Genomic DNA, 23735 nt, shown 5'->3' with positions numbered 1-23735 from the left:
GGAACGAGGGATACCCACCGTGCTTGTGTCTGATTTGGAGACAAGTAGAAATAATAACATTGCTTTGATGTTTTCTAGCTCCAACATTCCAGGCACAAATCCTCAATTAACCTGCATAAATCATTTTACCATAGTGAGCAAGAGTTGAGGATACAATAGGAGGTTTCTTTTGCAAAGGATGATAATGATATAATGAATATTATTGACATTCAAGCCCTTGTCATTATATTTCAGAGTTAATGATCCTTCAGAGGTGTCTTAGTCACTCCCATCTCCCAGGACTGTGTTTTCCTGCTGTTTGAGATGGTAGGAGATGATTTGTTACTCTGGAACACCATTGCTTTATATTCCTGAGGGTTTCCTGGTGATGTGGAAGCAGAGCTGGTAACAAAAATCTGAATTTACCACACCAGGTAAAGGCAGGCGCCTTGTAGGTGATTGCATCTCTAATAAATGTGGGATGTATTTTCTGGGAAATAAAGTAGTAAGTCATCCATATTCCCAGATTTCCATGTTTGTTCTATCATGCAGTACTTAATGAATTAGAGATGGAAATAAGAATCATCCTGGAGATGTGAGGAGTCACCAGAATAGCAGCAGTATTTGCTCTGTCTCTTTGGATGGACACATTTTTCCTGATTCTGGATAAACACCAGGAGATGTATCTTGGGCTCATCCCACAGTGTGGAGGGAGGGGATGCTCCCCCTCTATTCTGCTCAGGTGAGGCCCCACCTGGAATTCTGTGCCCAGTTCTGCTTCTCCCAAAATAAGAAGGGCATGGAACTGCTGGAGCAGGTCCAGAGGAGGCCATGGAGATTCTGAGGGGTCTGGAGCATCTCCCTTTGGAGCCAGGCTGGGAGAGCTGGGGCTGCTCAGCCTGGAGAAGGGAAGGGGATGTGGAGACCTCACAGCTCCTTCCAGGGCCTGAAGGGACACAGGGGAGCTGGAGAGGGACCCTGCAACAGGAACTGGAGTGACAGCGCACAGGGAATGGGTTCAGACTGCCAGAGGGCAGGGCTGGATGGGATTTTGGGAAGGAATTGTTCCCTGGCAGGGTGGGCAGGACCTGGCACAGGGTGTCCAGAGCAGCTGTGGCTGCCCCTGGATCCCTGGCAGTGCCCAAGGCCAGGTTGGACAGGGCTTGGAGCAGCCTGGGACAGTGGAAGGTGTCCCTGCCTGTGGCAGGGGTGGCACTGGATGGGATTTAAGGTCCTTCCAACCCAAACCATTCTGGAATTCTGTGATTCAGTGAGATGGATAAGGTAGGAATGGGCCAGCATTCGAGATGCAATGACACTATGGTCCTGTCTTGGAAACTCTACTATTCCTTTTGTAATTTACCTCTTTTTGTTAGTTCTCTCCTCTTTGGTTTTTTTTTTATTCTGGTTTATGTTTTTTGGTCTCAGTTTCTGTGGTGCCTGTGTCCCCAGTGTCCTTTGAGGGTTGTGCTGCCTCCAGTTCCCTCACTTCCTGGCAAGTCTTGTACCGGTTGGTGACAGATCTGGGGGTGAAATTGGGGTTAAAGTTGTCAATTTTGGTGCAACGTGATGACTATAAAGAGGGACAGAGTGTCCACACCAAGAGCAAGTCCTTGTCCAAGGAGCTGCTTCCCACAGGCTCCAAGAGGCTCTGGGAAATTATTTCCATGTGCAAACAGTTGTGCACCCTTGAGACAGGATTCTTTTAGGAAACAGATTAAACTCTTTTTCTTTCTTATCCATAAAGAGAACATTATCTCTTTCCAAGTTTATAGTGATAAAAATGTTAATTCTTCACCAGTGTTATGGTGGTATAATCCCAATTAGATAATTGGATTTAATAATGATGCTTTGCTTGCTGCTCTTTGTGGAAATACCTGTTTAATATTTTTATCAAGAATCTGGATGAGAGGATCAAGTGCACCCTCAGTCAGTTTGTGAAGAGCCCTGTCGGAACTCCAAATGTCCCTCAGACATTTTTGGATGTCCTGGGTCCATGGCAGAAGCATTTGAGACCCTGGAAGGCAGCTGGAAACAGCTGTGATTTTGGATTTGAGCCATGGAACTATTTACCAATCTTGCAGGAAGAACAAGAAGTCACAAAAGTTTAGATATTAGAGTAGAAATAGTCACAAAGTAGAGGGAAGAATTTTTGAGTGCTGTACAGGGGGGTTTTAGTTTTGTACATGGGGGTCAGAAGTTTTAAGATGGAGGGATTTGGGCCTGCCCTGTCCTCCTTTTTTCTCCTTCCTTACCTCCATATTCTTGGTGATGTTGGCACTCACAGATTGGTTTAGAGTAGAAAAGCACCATTTAATATAGGTAACAGGCACTGGGGGAAAACTATAAACATGTAACACGTAATGTACCATATAAAAGACAGCACAGCCATGGGCGGGGAGAGAAGAAGCAGTCGGGAGTCAGAGAGGATGTCAGGGTGTGTTTGTGCCTCTGCCTGAGCTGTGAGCAAACCACAGCAGCTCAAGAAGAAAATCTTTTAGATAACTTGCAATAAACTGCCTTGAGACTGGATGACTGGGGCGGCACTGGGCACAGCTGGGACTCCACGGGCTGGCAGGGATTTGCCAGCCTCAGATCCTGGGGTTCTGTGAATCCAATCCATCCTGCAAAGGTGTTCAAATCAAAACTGAATGTGGCACAGGTGCTTCTGTCTAAGGATGTGCACAAATGAGTTCACAACATTCATAGTCATGTTTTTAGGAACCCTGTTGCAAAGTCTGCCATATATTTGAAGTAATTTTCATTTACTTTCCTAAACAAGAAATTTATCTATTCTAAAACATGCTTCCAAACTAACCTGATGCAAAACTGTTGTCTCATGAGAATTTTTTGTCATGGTTTACAATTAAAGGCGTATTTCAGATTACTTTTGGAGATTCCTTTGGGGCTTTTTGGTTTGTTTGTCTGTTTATTTTTTAGATCTGTTATTTCTACAGAGGAAATTGAATTGATTGGAAATTAAGCAAATCCAGCTGACAGATGTGAATTAGAAAGATGCCATATACCTATGGACTAGTCAGAATGAAGTTGTATCAAACCCTCCTTAGCACATGGTCATGATGCAGGGAAGAAACACAGTGATTGTTTTCCTTATTAGCAATTTTAATTAGCTTTTAATTGATTTCTAGCAAGATAAATGGTTTCATTACCAAGCCTTACAATGAACACCATCACCAGAATTAAGCATTCCCAGCAACTGTTGTGAAAACAAAACATGCAAATCTCTTATGATCTTCCCAGATGTCATTCATAAAGGCAAATAAATGAGCATAGAGTAGGGCAGAGTGCCCTTTGTTTGATTTTGGTAACCTTGTTCATCATGCCCTAATTTAATTAAAAGGAGGCAAAATAACAGGTCAGCATTTCAATCTGAGAACTCTATGAAAACCTATTAATTTTGTCCATCCCTATAATTAGGTGATAACATGAATCATTTGGCTGACACTGAAATCTGAGGCTTGGTTCAGTGTGTGAGAACAAAGATACCAACTAAAGAAATCAAGATGGTTTTCTGTGGCAATCATCAGCCTGTTGTGAGCACAGAAGAATAAGGATGAAATGTGCTAATGCTTGGGTTTGAAGAACAGGATGAACAAAACAGAAATTTAAGTAGTTCTTCAGAGAGCAGTGATGAAAATAACACCGAGTGTGACAAATGTGTTAAGTGAAAAGAAACTTTCTAACTCATGTGTTTCTTCTGTCTGTCTGCATCCATCCTTCATCTAAATTCATATTCCATAAGGATTTGGGCAGCAATGAAACACTACATGAGTGTTAAATAAAAATTGCTCTTAGATACCACCCAATCCTGAATACCCTTCAGCATTAGAATTATCTGAGGGCTTGGTTTCACAAGCATCAAATTCATCCTCTGTTGAAGTTCAGAGAATCATAAGATAGAATCCCAGAATCATTTAGGTTGGAAAAACTTTTAAGGATTGAGTCCAGCCTGTGTCTGATCCCCGCCCAGAGCACTGAGTGCCACCTCCAGCCCTTCCTGGGACACCTCCAGGGATGGGCACTCCAAAGCTCCCTGGGCAGCCCCTGACAAGGCCTGGGCACCCTTTCCATGGAGAAATTCCTGCTGCTGTCCCAGCTGAGCCTCCCCTGGCACAGCCTGAGGCTGTGTCCTCTTGTCCTGTCAAAGGTTTCCAAGGCTGAGCAGCTAAATGTGCCTTTTCTCCTGAAGAAATCCAGCTGGGATCCACTTAGCCTGGCTTCTGTCACTGGGAATGGAGCCATTTGTTTCTGTGGGATGTTTTATCTTCAGTCAAAGCTCAGACAGAGGCAGGCTGCCCCAGACACCACAGATTTGGCAGAATCCTTCCCTGCCTCACCTGGTTTCTGTCCTGTGGGCATCTCCCTCGGGGGTTTGCAATTTGTGCATTAATCCATGATTTTCCTGCTGTCTCTGCAGGCTACAGATGCAGATGCTGGGGTTAATGGGCAGGTCCATTACAGTCTGGCCAACTTCAACAACCTCTTCCGGATCACCTCCAACGGCAGCATTTACACGGCAGTGAAACTGAACAGGGAGGTGAGGGATTACTACGAGCTCATCGTGGAGGCGACCGACGGAGCTGTGGACCCCCGGCGCTCCACGCTCACCTTGGCCATCAAGGTGCTGGATATTGATGACAACAGCCCTGTGTTCACCAACGCCTCCTACACGGTCTGTGTGCCAGAGAATCTCCCACCAGGAACTGTCTTCCTGCAGCTGGAGGTAAGGAGGCGTGGGTGGGTGAAGGTGGTGCGTGTTTGTTCTGCTGTATTCAGGGTTCTTATTGAACTTGGCAGTGAGACTGGATGTTGTCTTGATTTTTAAAAGTGTTAAGTTTTCTTTTATAGTTCTTTTGAAAGTCTTAAAGTTCTCATAAAACTTCTTCAGACTTCTGCTCTGTTTACATATTTCTACTAGAGTTCTCACGTACTGTTCATGTAAATAATAATTGTTTTGCATTCTTCTTTGTGAGAAGAGAGAATTGATGGACTGTTGGTTTGACCAGTGTGGATGGAGAGGTGGTAATTCCATCCTCAAATCCACAGTCACCTCTGAAATTCTATAAATACCAGTTGCTCAAATAAAACACTCTCTGTATTGACCTTTAAACTTACCAAGCACTTGTATACTTATTTCATGTCCAATACCGACATCTGAAATAAAAGATTGTGAACTGGAGCATGAGGGTAAGTTTTTTTGCCCAGAGAAGCTCTGGCTGCCCCTGGATCCCTGGAAATGTCCAAAGCCAGTTTGGATGAGGCTTGAAGCAACCTTGGATAGTGGGAAGTGGCCCTGCCCATGGAACTGGATGGGCTTTGACGTCCCTTTCAATCCACACCCTTCTGGGATTTTGTGATTCTGAAAAATGCTTGGCCTCTAGCCAGGTACCAAAAAAAAACCTTTAAAGATAAGGTTATTTAAGAAATTATAGCAATTAATGAAAACAAACAATGAAACAGCAAAACCTTCCTTGCCACTGTGTACAACAGGCAGACAGCGATAGGCCAAGGGGAAGAGTTTTAAGCTAAAAGAGGAGAGATATAAATCAGATGTTAGGAAGGAATAGTTCTTTAAGATAGTAGTAAGGGGCAGGCACAGGGTGCCCAGAGCAGCTGTGGCTGCCTCTGGATCCCTGGAGGTGCCCAAGGCCAGGTTGGACAGGGCTTGGAGCAGCCTGGGACAGTGGAAGGTGTCCCTTCCCACAGCAGGGAGTGGCACTGGATGGTTTAAGGTCCCTTCCAACCCAAACCATCCGGGGATTCTGTGATCCTGTCAGAGGCCAATAGCATGTGCTCAGGGTACAGAACAAAGACCAGCTTCAGATTCCACTGCCATTTCTCCAGAACCACTGTACTCATTTCTCACAGCTTGAACCTTCAGTGAATTCTTCATTCCTTTTGTCTGTGCACATGGAATACAATTACAACAACACAACCAAACTCAAGGCATCCACCACAGTTTTCCCTTTACATCTCAGAGGGCTATTTTGTGAGGATGGATTTTGTTTGTTGCCCCTCTGTTTGTTCCCTGCAGGCCAAGGACGTGGACCTGGGTGCAGATGTGAACTATCGGATCCGCACGGAGGAAGCCCGGCAGCATTTTGCCCTGAACAGGCACACGGGAGAGCTGTCGCTCCGGAAATCCTTGGATTATGAATCCTTCTCTGACACAGAGGCAACCTTCACCTTCCTCGTGGAAGCCTTTGACAGCAAGGGCACGATGCCTCCTGGGCTGGCCACTGTCACCGTCAGAGTCAAGGTAAAGGGGTCACTCCTCAGCCAGCAGTGTGCCAGAATATCCCACCACCATGCAGGTGTCCTTAGGAAACACCAGGACTCTCTGCTCTCCTGCACCTCACTAGCATGAGTCTTATTCTTTTCAGCTAAACACACACTTTATAACAGCTGTAATTGTTTTCCCCATGTGAAATTACTTAGTTAAATCCTGGATTTATGAAATCAAAGAACATCTGACACAAATACAGACATTTTGTCCTTTAGAATCTCTAAAAGGCAAGAATAAACCCCTCGTGGAATTGTTTGCAAAAGTGACATAATCACTTTCCAGCCCACAAATCGTGATTTTAAGACCCACTGGGGTGCACTGAGTGCTGGTGTGGCACAGCACATTCCAGATTCTGCTGCTGGAAAATCCAGCTCTGCAAAGGAGCAGCCTGATTTAGTGTCTTGCACCATGAACTGCAGTGAGTTACAGCCTCACCTCAGGGTTTCAGGGGCCTCCCCAGGGGTGCTGGTGTCTGTTTGGGAATGATCCACAAATGGAGAGTGTTTTAGCTGGGACTAAAACACTTTCCCATCTTCATTTGTCTGGGTCCAAGAGGAGAGGAGAGCTCAGATGCCTTAATCCTACCCCTGGCATTCCCAAAGGTGCAGCTCTGTCAGTCATTCTGTCCTTTGGAGCAGTTGCTTGAGTTTTTGTGGGAGAAGAGAGACTTTAATTGCTCAGATATTAGTGAAGGAGCAAAAATTGTAGCAGGACCAAAAGCACGGCTCACAAATGTTCAGTTTAAATGTTCTGTGAAAAGCATTTGGCAGTCATAGGGGTTTAGCCTCTTCTGTTTCTGCAGGTGCTTGAATTGCCACTTGGTTTTGAGTAATTCTGTTTGTCAGTCTCTACTGAGCTCACAATTCTTTTAGGACAGTAAATGCCGCCCATTATTAGCTCTGGTGACAATGCCAGAAGGCTTCTATGATGCCTCTCTGTTCGCAAAATGTCTCAGTGTGAGATGCAGGTCACCTGTTCCTGACAAATCCTTGCTTTTCCCCAGCACATTCCACATCATTGAGAGGAATGAGCTTTTCCATCATTCCCAGAGCTGCTTCTGTTGGACTTTTACAGAACAAGTTGCTCAAACTTCAGTTTTTTTCCTAAAAGAAACCTTTTCCCAGCACATTGAATTTTTGAAAGAATAGCTTGGGTTGGTTTGGGTGGGTTTGTTGGGGTTTTTTAAAGATTTTTGGGTAGGATTTTGTTTTGAGAAAAGCTGTTGTCTAATTGTGTGGTTGATTGTATTAATTAATGTCAGGGAAAATTGCAGTTCAGCTCAGCGGCCTCAGTGTACCAACTTGTGCACATTCAAAGGAGGGAATAGGGAATTTAGGGAGGGGATTAATAGGATAAAAAAATCAGTTCTTGGTCTCCTGGAAACTCTTTCCACACATGAGCAACAAAATGGGAGCATGATGAAGCTTTGGAGAGGCTGGAATACCAGGCTGGAGCCAGAAGTAACAATTTTGGAGCAAAAGGTGTTTGGCTGGGGGCAGAATAGGGCCTGGGAGGGAGGACAAGCAGGGCATACTTTAAATGAGAAAGAAAATAAATCTAGTTTAAGTGGTGAGTGTTTTCATACTCAGTGACAGGCTGAGTTTTGCAACAGATCAGGGGACACAATCAAATATTATTAAAATGCTGAGATAAAGATGGTGCTTAGCTTCCAGCTTGGAGTGAGAGGTAGGACAGGGGAATTTTGAGTGGCACTTGAGAGAATGGAGGAGGACTTGTGGAAAAAAACAGATTGAATATCTCAATGTGTTGGGCAGATGTCATCAGCAGGTTTTATGTCAGCTGGCAGATATTTTGAACATTGGTCACAAGAGGTGTCTGGATGGTCTAATTTGAGCTTAAAGATGAACTTTCCAGATACAAAATTCATAGGGGTGAGGGGAGAGGGTGGAGAGTGAAGGTAAAACCTTGTGCAGTCCCTATTTGAGATGGGAAGGATCCTCAAGACACCTCAGAAGGCTGATCAAGAGTCAGAGCAGCAGGAGCAGGGTGCAGAGTCTTGAAACCAAGTGAGAACAAGAACAGGCCACTCTTTCCCTCCCACTCAGCATCTTCTGCTCCTGCTGTAGAACTGGATGTGTTTCCTCTGAATAGTTCCTGAGCTTTCCCTTTATTTAGGGACTGGGCTTTGAGTAATTACTTTAATACAGGGTTTGAGAGCCCAAATAGGAACTAAAGCAAGTGCAGATGTCCACAGCCCCCAAAATAAGAACACAAAATTGAACTAGAGGGAAGCAGTGCTGGGGCCAAGCTCATGTCACCACCACAGATCCAGTCCCTCCAACCCTCATGACTTTATTTGTGTTATTACTGAGTTCTCCAGCCCTCTGGGGCTCCCACTGCTCCACTCACATTTGTCATTTCTCCCAGCCCAGCTCTTCACTGCAAGCACTGTAATTTTTCCTGGGTAATGGAATTGTGTTAAGCAGCTCTGGATGCCTGATGGTGTCGTCCATCATTTGTGTGATATCCAGCCGAATGAGCACACTCAGAGCCCCCTGATCCCTGGGGCTGCAGGAGGGGGATGTACACTGGGCTGTTCTTTGGACTCTCAGCCCTTGGCATGACAAGTTACAAATAGTTTGTATTAACCTGCCCTGAGCTAGGTCGAGGCACAGATTGCAGAGCGGGGCTTTCACTACAGGAGGAGTAACTTCATCTGTACCCTCGGGATGGAGCAAGTTACTGCCTCTGCTGCAGCCAAAAGGCTCCTTGCATTGTGAGGATGTCCTAGGGCTCCTTTGGCAGAGAAAGCCAAAGGTGAATCAATGAATCCATAGAATCATTTCATTGGAAATGACCCCTGAGTTCACCGAGTGAAACCATTAACCCCGCACCACCAAACTGTGTCCTCAAGTGCCACATCCACACTTCTTCTGAGCAATTCCAGGGATTGTAACCCCAACTCTGCCCTGAGCAGCCCCTTGCAATACTTGGCCACCCTTTGGGTGAAGAAATCTTCCCTAATATCCAACCTGAACCTCCCCCGGCACAGCTTGAAGTTGTTTCCTTCTGTGCTGTCATCGTTTTCTGGAAGAACCTGATCCCCACCAGACTCCAACCCCTCTCAGGGAGTCATATAACAATAATTATTGCATCCATTCAGGTATTTCCAAGGAGGAATTGTCTAAGTGGCACTGATTTCTTCCCACCACCTCAAACAGATCAAGATTTTTCTCTTTTCCAAGCTCTCAGATTCCTTTGACTGCTTTCTTAACGTTTCCCCTGAAGCTGCAAGAAGCCACGGGATGTCTGCAAGGGATGAGTTTGTTTTGCTTCTTCTTGTACCCACACACATCCCCTCACAATCCAGATGATTCCCAGTACTGGAAAAAGCGAAATCCTTGCAGTTCAAATTATTAGGATTTAGCATTTGGAAATAACTGTGTGGTAATAGGGTTTGTTAACAGAAACAGTTGCTCTTAAGTGAGTAATGCATTCCTAAACACAAATAATGAGAATTTCTGTATCATTGACCTTGTAAGGCCTCTGCATATTTTATGCTGTGTCCTCCTCTTAATATTACCAGCATTATTTTTTGTATGTAGAAGTGCTTTTTTCTTCTTTCTGGGTTGGGGATTGGTTTGCTTTGGAGTTTTTCAAGGACATTGTGTGGTGGAATGAAACCACTGTCTCAGATGAAGAATTCAAAGTGAGAGAACAGCAAGAATAAATAAAAAAAAAGAAAGTTTCAGTTCTTGCAATGCCAAAAAATGAGGATGAGGAGGCGGTGAGGTGCTTGAGAACTGGTTGATCAAAGGGGTCATGATCAGTGGCACAGGGTGTGGTAGGTGGCTGTCATTTCAAGTGTCCCCAGGGCTCAATACTGGTCCCAGAATTATTTCAGTTGTTCATTAGTGATTGTGGAGGAGCAGCCACAGGCACCAGCACAAGCTGGGGGTCCCTGCTGGAGCAGCTCTGTGGGGAAGGACCTGGGGGACCCCGAGCTGTCCCTGGGCCAGCAGAGGCTCCTGGGCTAAGGAGGACAATGGGAGCTGGGGCAGCAGAAAGGGCCACACAATTAACATCTTTTCCCATTTAAAGCAGCCTCATAAAACTTAAAGGAAGGTCAAAAAAAAATCAGCTGGATTGCTTCCAAAATATTTCTCATTTCTGGTGACACTAATGGAATAACAAGCCTGAGGTTGGGCTACAGTGCTGGTAAACAGATTTATTTCTTTCCTTCCATCTCAACTGATCAGTTCAATCATCTGCCAGTCATTTATTGCCTCGTGTATTCCATCATGAATATTATCCTTTAATTTATAGGATGAGCTACTCTGGGGCCTGTTGAGCACTAAATGGGAAGGAGATGCAGCAATGCCATGTGAGCAAGGCCCTGTTCTGTGCAGCTTCAGACAAAGCCCTGTGTAAAGCAGCTCTGCACCCACTCACAGACAAAATCCAAGGGGTTTCTTTGGCCATATCAGCATCACCACAAGGGTTTGAACTTGGATTTAATTAAGGTGTGTTCATTATGAGAGGCCAAGAGAGTATGTAAGAATGGGAAGGGATTGAAGTTCTTGATACTCCAGTATCTGGTGAAATCAGGTTCATGGAATCCCAGAGTGCTTTGGGTTGGAAAGGACCTTAAAACTCATCCTGTTCCAGCCCCTTCCACTGTCCCAGGCTGCTCCAAGCCCTGTCCAACCTGGCCTTGGGCACTGCCAGGGATCCAGGGGCAGCCACAGCTGCTCTGGGTACCCTGTGCCAGGGCCTCGTGGTATGGGAGGCATTAAAGGGAAGGGGCAAAAATTATCTTCCCATAAAGAAATTAGTGTTGAATAAAACTTTGCTTTTCATGCAGAAAAATAAACCCCACCCTGAGCAAATTGTTTTCTGAAGTCACAACCCATATTTTCAGTTGTTTCTACTCTGTCACTTCACATCCAGGGTTCTGAAGAACTCTAAAATGTATTTTTTGAGACTATCATGTCTAAAATGCATATTGAATCCTTTGGCATCCCTGGGGCGGGACTAAAATGGGATCCTGGGCCCAGAGCAGGTACTCAGGTCTGGGGGAGGCTCCTCTAGGTTTTCACAGCTGTGAATCTCCATAGGGCCATGATATCTTGTAGCCTTATAAAGTTTCCATTCTGTTTTTTTAGCAATAAAATAGCTTGGATTTTTGGTGTCGGAATCAGGTGTTGAGCGAGAACTTTCTGTGGCTAAAGGTTTTACCAGAGGAATAGGAATTTTCTAATTCCTATTTGCAAACCACCGCTTTGCTTTTCCTAGAAAGGAGTTTCACAATTATAGGAGTGTTAAATGTGCCCCTGCAAGTCCCCAGAGAGCAGGGAACTATCAAACACTTGGAAGCAGCATTCCCAGAACCACCACATACGAAGTGGCAGATGTTCAAAACAAAACGACAGCAGAACATTGCAGATCCAAAACTGGAGTTGTGGGAAGAGTGGGAAGTTTCGGGAATTTCCATGCTGTGCTCTGAAGGAAACCTCTTCAATCTTTTCCTTTTGTGGAATTGGACATTCAACATAATTGGAAGAGGACATGGCTCTAAAAATACTTTTATTTTTTCCTATTTACTACACTTGTCATAGAAGGCAGCAGACTGCAAAGGGGCTGTAATGGCCTGATTTGCATTTATTAGCTCAGACATGGGTTTCATGGCAAGGGATTATTGATTTTCAGTTAGATAGGATTGAGTAGAAACCTTGGTACGAGCAGAAAAGAAACTGCTGAATTTTAGGCATAAAGCAGCACCCCTGAGGATGGAATACAGCCTGGAGCTGGTTTTGTTGGAGCAGAGAAGAGATCATGGGTGGGATCTGCCCCCACAGTCACAGGATCCTGGAGTTATGGAATGGTTTGGGTTGTAAAGGACCTCAAAGCCCATCCATTCCCACCCCTGGCAAGGGCAGGGACACCTTCCACTGTCCCAGGCTGCTCCAAGCCCCAAAATCCAGCCTTGGACATTTCAGGGATCCAGGGCAGCCACAGCTTCTCTAGGAATTCCATTCCGGAGCATCCCCACCCTCCCAGGGAACAATTCCTTCCCAACATCCTACCCAAATTTACCTTTTCCAATCTAAAACCAATTCCCTTTCTCTTGCCCTTCTATCCCTTGTCCCCAGTCCCTCTCCAGCTCTCCTGGAGCCTCTTTAGGCCCTGCAAGGGGCTCTGAGCTCTCCCTGGAGCCTCCTCCTCTCCAGGTGAGCAACCCCAGCTCTCACAGCCTGGCTCTAGAGCAGAAGGGCTTCAGAATTCTGGGATGTTTGGGTGGGAAGGGACTTTAAAATCCATCCATTCCACCCCCTGCCATGGACAGGGACCGCTTCCACTGTCCCAGGCTGCTCCAAGCCCTGTCCAACCTGGCCTTGGGCACTGCCAGGGATCCAGGGGCAGGCACAGCTGCTCTGGGCACCCTGTGCTAGAGCCTGTCCACCCTACCAGGGAACAATTCCTAATTCCCAATATCCCATCCAGCCCTGCCCTTTGTCATTTTGAAGTAATTCCCCTTGTCTTGTACCTCCAGTCCCTTGTAAATTATCTCTCTCCAAGGTCCTCAATCCAATCATTGCAACCAAAGGGAATTTAATGTTGGACATGCAGAGGTTGAGTTTTCAGGTGTTCAGCACAGAGAGACTTTGGACAACAAATATTTGGAGCAAGTCCTGGGCTTTGTTCCGAGCAGAGACCAAAGCCCCAGATGTATTTTGCTTGTAAACAGGTTAATAATTGAAGATTACATCAGATGGCTTCTTAAAACACCTCTAACCCTTGCACAGAAGTGGATGCAGGACAGAGTGCAATCCCCAAGCACAGGTTCAGGAATGGGGCTGTAAAACCTCCCCCGAAATGACTGTAAGAAGTCATGAAATCACCTTTTAAATCTGAGGTACAATCCCACAAAGGGGGCCAAACTGCAAAATCTTAAAACCTTCCCCTGTTCACTGCTCCAGCCACATAAATCCAGGCTGCCATTAACTCAAATGCAGGCTCCTGTTAATGATCAGACATGCTCCAAAATATGGAAATGGGAAACCTGGGTAATGGATTCTCCATATTTCTCAATTTCAAATACCTGGTCTGCCTATTTTGACAGTAAGGTAATAACAGCCATGTATTTACAGATAACTACAAAGCAGCCTTTGTGTCACTGCTTATCTGGCTGCAGATTTATTCTATTTTTATATCGATTTATTTACAAAACGGAGCAAAAGGCAAAGTATAGCACCCCCAAAGCTGTCTCCCTACTATAGATACTCTTTATCTACCACTTTCTGTTGGTTTTGTTCCTCCTTGCCCCCGTTGGGCAGCACAAAAGCACTACAGGATCCTCTCCTGCACAAAGATGAAGGATGAAGCACAGAAAAGCCACAATTTGGGAGAGATGGTTTAATTTTAGTGTTCTTGAGGATCCACATTTTCGCCATCACAAAGTTAAGATCTATGAAGGGATTTCTTAATGCCAGCTCATTAACTCAGCTGTCACCCTGGACATGTTCATGATCCCACTTCCCCCCCACATTCCTTCTTCTCTGAGCAGGACACAGCTCATTCCCAAGACTTACACAGGGCTGGTATTTAGGAAAAAGACTGGTAGGAAACAAATACTGCCCTGTCTGCAAGGAGTCTGAAAACACCAAACAAAAATATTAGGCAGTGAGACTGTCATCTGGGAATGGCAAAGAGGAGAAACAAAGCAGGAGGGGAGGGAAGGCACCAAGAGAGAAATCAATATGTAATTTAAAAGTCATTTAGGCAGTCATTTGCTGTAATGCACTGATCCTAACCCAGGTGCTCCCAGACAGGTGGGGACAGGCCAAACACACCTAGAGCAGGAGAAAAATCCCTGAGGTAGAGCATTCCCAGCGTAAAATAGCCTTGGGAATGTCACTGTGCACAGGGACATTCATGGTTTTTTGGTTTATGGGGGCACCAAGGGACCTTTCATGCTTGTGCCTCCCTAAGTTATAAATATTTAATATCTGTGTGTTAAACCCCCTCTTCTTCCTCCTTCACTGCTCTGGGAAAAGCACTCTTTGGATTCCAATCTCTGCCTCCAGATTCCCAGAAAATCATGGAATGGCTGGTGTTGGAAGAGACATTAAAACCCATCCCCTTCCCCCCCTGCTGTGGACAGGGACACCTTCCACTGGACCAAGTGACATCTCCCAGTTAGTAAAACACAACATTAAATGAGTGACAGGCTGGTCTCATTTGAATATACAGACCTAGACTTTCTAAGAAGAGTAAACTTTAATTGGAAAAAGTCATCTAGTAGACATCTTGTTTTATAAAAGGAAGAATAAAAGCCAGAGATTATTTTTAATCTCCACACAAAAAGAAGCAACTCTCTCTTCTTTCAGAGAAAAGGATGAACCTGCAAAATATTTGAGACATGTTTAGATATATATATACAAATACATACATATATTTATGTATCCTTGCCTATCTCAGGCAGAAGAATTTGTGCAAATGCCCTTTTGTTTGAAAAAAGACATATTATTTTCCCTTAGTTTATTGGATATTAGAGGTAACAAACACCATCAAGCCAGAGCAGCTCATTCCTTTTGGAAAATGAGCCAAGCCTGCTGCCACAGCAGCAGGTGGTGTGGAATTCTCTGCTCTGATCTCTTGTGGGGCTGTGTTTTCCTGCAGAATTCCCTTCAGAATTCCCTTCCCACATCCATTCTTCTGTGAATCTTCAGCACCTTTCCTCCTCATTTTGTGCAGGGGTAATGGAATGGGAGAGCCTGGGAATAGCAATCCCTACGGAAGGAGGGAGAGACTCAACAGAAACACTTGTGAATGCATCTGGAATTTTGCTGTAACTCCAGGACTAAACTCTGAATATCATGTCTAAAATGCATATTGAATATTTTGGCATCCCTGGGGCAGGACTAAAATGGGATCCTGGGCCCAGAGCAGGTGCTCTGGTCTGGGGGAGTCTCCTCTAGGTTTTTCACAGCTGTGAATGTCCATAGGGCCATGATATCTTGTAGCCTTATAAAGTTTCCATTCTGGTTTTTTAGCAATAAAATAGCTTGGATTTTTGGTTTTGGAATCAGGTGTTGTGTGAGAACTTTCTGTGGCTAAAGGTTTTACCAGAGGAATAGGAATTTTCTAATTCCTATTTGCAAACCACCCCTTTGCTTTTCCTAGAAAGGAGTTTCACAATTATAGGAGCGTTAAATGTGTCCCTGCAAGTCCCCAGAGAGGAGGGAACTATTAAACACTCCGGGACTAAACTCTGGCTTCTGTTTCTTGCAGGATATGAACGATTACTCCCCAGAGTTCAGCCAGAAGCTTTACAGGGGAATGGTTGCTCCTGATGCAGTCAAGGGCACCGTCATCACCACGGTCTCAGCTGAGGATCGGGATCCCCCGGTAAGGAACGACTTCTGTGAATATTCCACACCCAACAGGGAAGAAACTGGAACCCTTTGCTCTCTCATCAACACAGAGTACATGCAGCTTCACAGAGGAGTAACTCCTACCTTTACTTCATGTCAGCCTGGCTTTGTTGCTCAGCACAGGCTGCTTTTCCAAGGCTGCCTCCTGGAGCTGGAAAATCAATGCTCCAGCTCCTGTCTGTCAAGGGAGGCTTTGGGAAAGCTCTTATCCAGCTTCAGAGAGTGAGAGGAGCAGGGAGAGAGCTGTGCCTGTCTTTGGGGTAGTTCAAGAGCAAAGAAGCCACAGTTTGGTGAGGTTGTCACTGTTTGATGTCACAGTCACGGTGCACTTCCCAGCTGAGCCATCCCAGATCGGTGTGGGACTGCAGAACTCCCCAGCTGCACATTCCATGGGCAATATCTGAGCCCAGGGCACTTGGTTTGGGGATAAAGTTTATTTTTGTTCCTGTTTTTTTCTGCTGCTCCCCAGTGAAGCCCTCAAGTGACACAACTGGGCACACACCTCTGACTCATTGCCTGTTCTGAAGTTTGATGTCAATTTTTGTCCTCAGAGCCTGGTGAACATCAGTGGCCAGATGATCCTCTGAGAACAGGAAAAGCCAGAGCTGTTCTGCCAGCCAGGTTTAATTTTTAATTGCCAGAGTTTGGCATAAGAAGGAGAATAATCCTCAGGGGGAATGTGCCCTGCACATTGAAAGCTAATGAAGTGCTTGGGCACAAAACATAGACAGCTTAGCTAAATGTGGTGTGATTGGGGTTTGGGCAGCTTTTATTTAACATTAAATAAATTATGTTGTTGCCTTGCAATGAGATATTTTGGGCTCTCTTTGCCCATTCTGACAAAAGCTCCATTTTATAATTGCTGTGTCTAAGTTTTGAAGACTAAGAGATCACTGAGGGGAAACAAAATAGTTCTGATTAAGTACATTTATAATCCTCAGTCCTGTGCAATCAGCATTTCCAATTCAAAGTTATTTCATTTTTCATTTAACAACCCCATACCCTGCTGATCATTTTCTGGCATTTTTGTCACTATCACATGAACACCTGTTGATGTTTATGAAGATTTAAAAATGAAGTTACCCTGAAGCCTCTAATAAATGCAAGGGCCATAAAAGTCAGCCAGCTATGGAGGAAAGCTTTTATAGGAGGTTTTGAATGGGGTTTGTTATTTTAAAATAATGGCTGGTAGTTTTGGCCCTCATCTTTATTTTAAAGGTAAAACTACCAGGCATAAATGACTGTGTTTCTTTTTCTGCCTGAACTAGCCTGTGCTACTAGAAAATCTCTATTTATTTGAAGCTGGCTTTGACATTAAATGGTGTCACAAGTATTTGATATGAATTCACTGGAAATTTGGTTTAAAAGCACACAACCTTTTCTCTGCTCAGCAAGGGGACCTTGCTCTAAACTTGCCTAAAGGGATGGAATATTCTTAGTTATCATCAATATTTTACATGTGTGGTTTGGGGGTTTTAAACCTGTTGGAATCTTATTTGCAAGGTACTACTACATTTATTTTATCAGTTCAGGGAAAGAAATAAGTATCTATTAAAAATAATTGTAGCTTTAAAATATGCCTGTTTATAAGAGCCCAACTAATTTGAAGTCTCCAAGCTTAACTTTCCCTGTTGTTATTTGGTAAGTAATGTATGTAATTCCTATACCCAGAATAAAAGCCCAGCCAGATTTTTCCATCATCTGTAATAAAAGCTTTTCAGACCTAATCAGCTCCTCAGAGACAACCATTGTTTTCAGCAAATCCCAAATTGTCAAATTAATATGGATGCTGTGAGGATCCAGCTGGAAAGACCCAGCACCTGTCTGGGATTTCTCTGCAGATAAGGCAAATTTGAATTTTTCCATGAGCAGAAGAGCAGCTTTGGGGGAAGGAGGAGCTGGGAATGGTGGCAGTGAAGGTGGGCTCTCCATTTCAACAAACAAGTATTAATTTTGGTGAAGCACAAGAGGGTGAAAGACACCTGGGACATTGTTTTCTGTGTGTATTTCCTAAATGATTTAGGAATTCACAGCATACAGGGGGAAGAGTGAGCTTTTACTATTAAATTAATCCAACAGAACTTCATTTATTGGAGATGGAGATGAAAGCATCTCTTGTTTTTATTTTTAAAAAATCATCCCTTCACACAAAATCAAACCCTCACACACTGAGTTGTTTACAGCTCCCTGTATCTTCCATGTTGGAATGTGTATCCATATGAATAAATCTGAGGGTGAAAATGTGGGAATTTTTTTTTTTAATTTAACTGGTGCCTAAAACCTTAGGCTATCATTAGAATGTATGGTTGATAAGATGATGGGTTTTGCTGCAAAAACCTCGCAGATTTCTGATCATGATGAAGAGTTGCTCAGTTAAAACAGAAATAATTTGTGCCAGAGTCAAGCACTTCATTGGAGATACTTTGTAATGTTTTTATTTCAACCTGTGGATTTCAAAGTGGTCAAAACCTCTTGGCCTGAGGGCAGGAGAGACCTCTGATAATTATTCTTCAGGTCCTTGGTGAAATGTCAATTAAAACATAAAACCCCAAGCTTTTCTCTAAAGGCCAGAGCAAGATTTGCAGGGCTGTTTTGAGTAAATGTCACTTTAAATTCTTACCAGTTGTTGCTTTCTTTTCTAGTTTTAATTCTCTTTTTATTTGCAGTGACTGAGAATGTAAATTATGTTTTAATAGCTACTTTTACAGGTGTTATAAACTTGAAATACCCTTCTGGTCATTGAAATCTGGGAAGTTTTGCCTGAAAACTTTGTTTTCATGAAAATCTGGTAAACTAACATTTAGTCCTTTGGTTATTTGGAACACCAACATTAGATTTTTTTACATTTTTAAAGTAGCAACATTTTATATAAATACATAAATAATTTTTCTAATTACTTGGTGCATCCTCAAGTAGCTCACCCTGCCTTTCCCAGAGGAGTTTCTACCTAATTCCAGGTATAAGCAGGAAATAATAATTAAAAAGCTACAAAGCCAGAAGGAATGATGAGGATAAAGTAGAGGCATGGCTGCCAAGGAAAAGCTTGGAAACAACTTCAATTATTTCTAAATAACTGGTAAAGCTTATAAGAATAAAAATCCTTGATTTTAAGTGCATTGCAACTGGAATTGTTGAGGCAGCCGAGCATTTTTCCATGTGAACAATCCCTTTAATTGCAAGTTCTCTCTCACACATCACCTTGACCTTCCTTTCCAGAGGTGGTGTCCAGGTGCAGCTTACAGAATTTTCCATTTTTTGGGGTTTTTTAGTCCCTTGGAGTGGGTGAGTTTAGGCTGTTGGGTACTGTTGTTAGTGTTCAGGAGCACACATAATCAAAGAATATGATTATCTGCAGGTGCTTTTATTGAGAGCTCTGGGAATCAGGGGTACAGACCCAAATCTGACTCCAACATGGTTTTTGAGCTGAACGTATTTTATATTCTATCCTTATATAACTTACATATTAGTTATTAAACTTATATTGTTCTATTGTATACATTAACTTTATTCAAGCACAAGTTTCTCGTGATCTTTCTTAGGCCCCTGACCACAGTTTCTCATAATTATTCTTACAATTAAACAGTAATTATATTTAATTACTAAACAATCATCACATCTAACAATTATATCATTTATCATGTACTAGCTACACAGGTGCAGTTCTAGCAAGGTACAAGGCCTACATGTACCCAGAGTATTTTTTTTCAGGGCCTACTAAGCTTAATTTTCCTTCTAACCCTAAATCCCCATGATTTTAAAACCCTTTTACTATCACTGTGAGCAGGACAAGTGGTGAGCCCCGTGCAGGGAAGCTCGGCCTCCAAAACACCCCTGGAATTCCAGGTGAGCAGCAGCACCCAAACAGCTTTGGCTGGATTTGTGCTCCCAGAGCAATCCCCAGCTGGCTTTGCCTGGCTGCCCACAATGGGAACAGAAATGGGATAAAACTGAGGCAGAGAGAACTGGGGGAGGTGTCCCTGCCTGTGGGAGGGGTTGGAAGGAGATGTTCTTCAAGGTCACTGTCCCAGGCTGCTCCAAGCCCCAAAGTCCATCCCTGGCACTTCCAGGGATCCAGGGGCAGCCCCAGCTGCTCTGGGCACCCTGTGCCAGGGCCTGCCCACCCTCCCAGGGAACAATTCCTGCCCAATATCCCATCCATCCCTGCCCTCTGGCAGTGGGAAGCCTTGTCACTTCATCCTTTGTCCCATCTCTCTCCATCTTTCTTGCCATCTCCTTCAGGCCCTGCAAGGCCACAATTTGGTCACCCCAGAGCTTCTTCTCTCCAGGTGAACAATCCCAGCTGTGCAGCCTTTCCTCCCAGCAGAGCTGCTCCATCCCTCTGCTCATCCTGGTGCCTCCCCTGGACTCTCTCTGACAATTCCATGATCTTCATCCATTGGAGGCACCAGAATTCCTGGTGAGGTCTCACCTGAGCAGAGTTAAGGAGGAGAAGCACCTCTATGAAAATATTTCCTTTTAAGTCCTGCTTTGCTTTAGTTATCACAAATGTGTTCAGATTTGGCTTCTCTTAGATATTTCCCAGCCTTTTCAGGGAAAGATTCCAAAGTACCTGGCTCAGTCACCTGCACTTCTGGATGTTGCTGGCACAGTCTCCAATCTCCCAGCCAGCACTTCCTGCCAGCCATCTCTTTTTTTGGCATTTAGATCATCCTTTGTAGCTGAAGAAATCAGCCTGGATTAGTGTTGGATAAATCCCTTGGAGACAAGGAGAGTTTTATTCCTGGCGAACATTTTATGCCTCACTGAAGTGGCCTGGTAATGAGAGATGAAAAAATGGTTCTGAGTGGTCTCAAAGCTCTTAATCCTCCAAAAATGTGGGCAGGAGAGCAGCAGGAGCTGTTTGATAAATGCTCAGTTTATTTATCAGAGGTGATTCCCAGGACTGACATAAAAAGAAGTGTTTGTTTTTCCTGTCTATCCCTTTTTTTATATGGGTTATCAGTGTAAACGCTGGGATATTTCTGCCATGGGCAATTCCCTTCCATATCCTGCCTTTTTTTTGATTGGAAATGTTAATAGAAACAGATGCAGAACACTAATTTTAACGAGCAGCCAGCTTCCAGAGCTCCAGAACATCCCATTTAATGCTTTATCCATTCTCCTAACACCTCCTGAGGCTTTCCTGCAGTGGAGCCCTTTTGTCAAATTGGGAGTAATTGTCCTTATTGTCTTCCATGCACTCACTAAAAGTAACAGGCTATGAGATATTCAGTTAAAGATTTCACTGCATTTTAATTGGAGGTAAAACCATTTTCAGACTGGTCAGACCTTGATCTTTTAAAAGCTCTTCCTGTGGAATTTTAGTGGTTGCTGGAGATCATGATACAGGACACATGCTGCAAATTCCAGGAGTTCCTCAAGTAATTTTGTCTCAAGGCTTTAAAAGTTGATGGGTTTTTTTTGTGTTCAGTTTGTGAGAGTTAAAAATTCAGAATTTACAGTTTTAGCAGTTCAGAGTTTCTGGCCGTCTTTTGTTGAGTTACCTACTAAAGAATAAAATCCTTCTAATTTTGTAGTTTATATAAATGAAATTAAGGTGAATTTGCATGAGTGCACCATTCACAAACCTGAACTGGTGTAAGACCCAACAAATTCATCCACCTGCTCTGGGCTGTCCCATCTTCCATGGTTTCTTTAAGTTACCAAACCCTGTACATTTGGGGGCTTTAGCACCACTTTCTAATTTTTTTCATGGAACTAGCTTTACAAAACTTTTCTTATTGAACTCCTTATTATACAAATTACTCAGATTTGAGTTGAAATCTACATGTGGAGATAATATATGGAGATTTACCTGGGAAATAACTCTGTGTTCATGCTGCCTTTCCATACTGGTCCTTAGGGGAGAAATCCAGGCATCTTTACCTGTCAACTTCAAATGAAAGCAAAATTCATTTTTCCCTATTCTTTCCTGGGTCAAGAAATTCTGGGGGGTTTTGTCTGTTACCAGTTTGAATCCCAGGATGGTTTGGGTTGGGAGGGATCTTAAATCCCATCCAGTTCCACCCCTGTCATGGGCAGGGACACCTTCCACTGTTCCAGGATGCTCCAAACCTGGCCTTGGGCACTGCCAGGGATCCAGGGGCAGCCACAGCTGCTCTGGGCACCCTGTGCCAGGGCCTGCCCACCCTGCCAGGGAACAATTCCTTATTCCCAATATCCCATCCAGCCCTGCCTTCTGGCACTGGGAGCCATTCCCTGTGTCCTGTCCCTCCATCCCTTGTCCCCAGTCCCTCTCCAGCTCTCCTGGAGCCCCTTTAGGCACTGTAAGATCGCCCTGGAGCCAGATGGACATTCCCAATTCTCTCCTTCTGTCTTCCTAGCAAAAGTGCTCCAGCCTTCCTCTCCTGAGAGTGGAAGCAACAATTCCTGTCTTCCTCTTGAGCTGCTTGCAGAAACACACATGAAGACCTCCAACAATCCTGGTGTTTTCCCTTCTCTCCATTTTCCCTGCCTTTATTCCATTACAGTTTTCCTGCTGAGAGTTACCACATGTGCACCATGCGAGGCCCCTTTTCCAGGGGCAGCCTCACCAATACTGGGGACATGTTTGTAGCTGTCACCTGAGTCATAAATAAACAGCATTTTCCCCAGGCAAAGGGAATCTTATGGAATTGTGCAGCCATGGAAGAAATAATTGGAGCTGGATAAGCGGTTTTTTTTAAGTTTTATGTTAGTCCTGAATCTCAGGGAAACTTTGGTTGGAGAGAATAAATGTGGTTCCTGCCAAGCACAATCCTTTCTCTGTGGTTTATTTGGGAATATTATCATCTAGATTCAAGTTTTGCTGCAAACATAATAATGCATCTAAATTAATTTAGAACAGAGGCGAAAGATGATTAATATTTCAGATAATTAAAACTCGCTTCTAAATAGATTTCCCTGGGAAATCTCTCAGGAGATTTTTCTAATTACATCAGTGCCAAAATACCATAAATAAAAAATAAATCCTGGTTTTGTTATTTTTCTGAAGTGACAAGAGCAAAGTGTACTTGATAATCACATCAGGAACAACAATAACCTGATGAGAATTTTGTTTATTTAATCACAAATTACCTGGTGTGAGGAGCTTTAATGATGATGAGGATTCTTAGTCTTCCAAGCAAGTTTAAGGCCATTACTCCGAGTCTAAATAGGCTGGATTTCAGCAGGTAATTTGCTCTTAATTATAGCATTGAAGAAAAATGACTGAAGCAGGGAATGCCAGGGGGAAAGTTGATAATGAACTCTGCTATGCCGACCCCAGAAATTTCTCACTTTTTCCAGGATTTGCCCTCTGTAGCACATGTAAAGTGCTTTTAACTATGAACACAATAATTTATTAATTTGCTAACCACTTGAACATGCCTGGCAGACCCATTTGGGATGATTAAAGTTGCTGATGGCCTCAGAAACCCTGCCCAGGCTGGAATTCCTTGGAGAGCTCCAAGAGGCAATGCTCAAATGACTTCTGTTGGATCAGCAAAATATTGATAGCATTTAGTGAGCTCAAATCGCTTTTGTAGCCATTTCCATTGCTGTTTACAAAAGAAAATGTTCTGCTTCCATGTAGTTTGTGGCTGGCATGGGACATGGAATATATTCCCAGTTCCAACACAGCACATTATTGAATACAGGTGAAAAATCAGCCATCCACCATTAATGATGTTTTGGCTGTTTAAATACAAGAGAAAGGTTAAAGCCTGATCTGAGCTTGAGACTCAGAGGTGCTCAGAAAATTAAATCATGCTGTTGCCAGGACATAAGTGTTTCTCTGAATCTATTCCCAAATATATTTAGCAAATAATTTAGCTGGAATTTTGTAAAATGTCCCAAATCTCTGTGTATCCAGACTTTGGCATGGATAACCATTATTCAGACATTATTCAGACATAAATTTGAAAGTTATTTTAACCAGCCTTTAGCCATGCCCATCTTGTGTTTAAAAATTTCAGTTTATATAAAATACCTCTTGGTTTAAGTAGGTGAGGGTTTCAGCCCTTTTCTTTCCAAACCTCTGGTGATTTTTCCTCCTGGACTTCTCAGGTTTC

At 43.7% G+C, this 23735-nt stretch overlaps 1 protein-coding gene across 17 annotated transcripts in view; it reads left to right on the top strand.

Moving 5' to 3' along the window:
- The window catches only part of PCDH15 (protocadherin related 15), a 617117-nt gene that overhangs the window by 520753 nt on the left and 72629 nt on the right, over positions 1–23735 (top strand). For all 17 annotated transcript variants that reach the window (XM_072930869.1, XM_072930868.1, XM_072930871.1 and 14 more), the window contains 3 exons: positions 4418–4723; positions 6035–6259; positions 15542–15658. In XM_072930869.1, coding sequence (XP_072786970.1) covers positions 4418–4723; positions 6035–6259; positions 15542–15658 — 648 coding nt within the window. The remainder of the gene's footprint in view (positions 1–4417; positions 4724–6034; positions 6260–15541; positions 15659–23735) is intronic.

This window comes from Taeniopygia guttata, chromosome 6 (assembly GCF_048771995.1).
Source record: "Taeniopygia guttata chromosome 6, bTaeGut7.mat, whole genome shotgun sequence".
Lineage (NCBI taxonomy): Eukaryota > Metazoa > Chordata > Aves > Passeriformes > Estrildidae > Taeniopygia > Taeniopygia guttata.
Note: the sequence above shows the minus strand (reverse complement) of the source record. Positions and strands in the feature narration are given on the sequence as shown.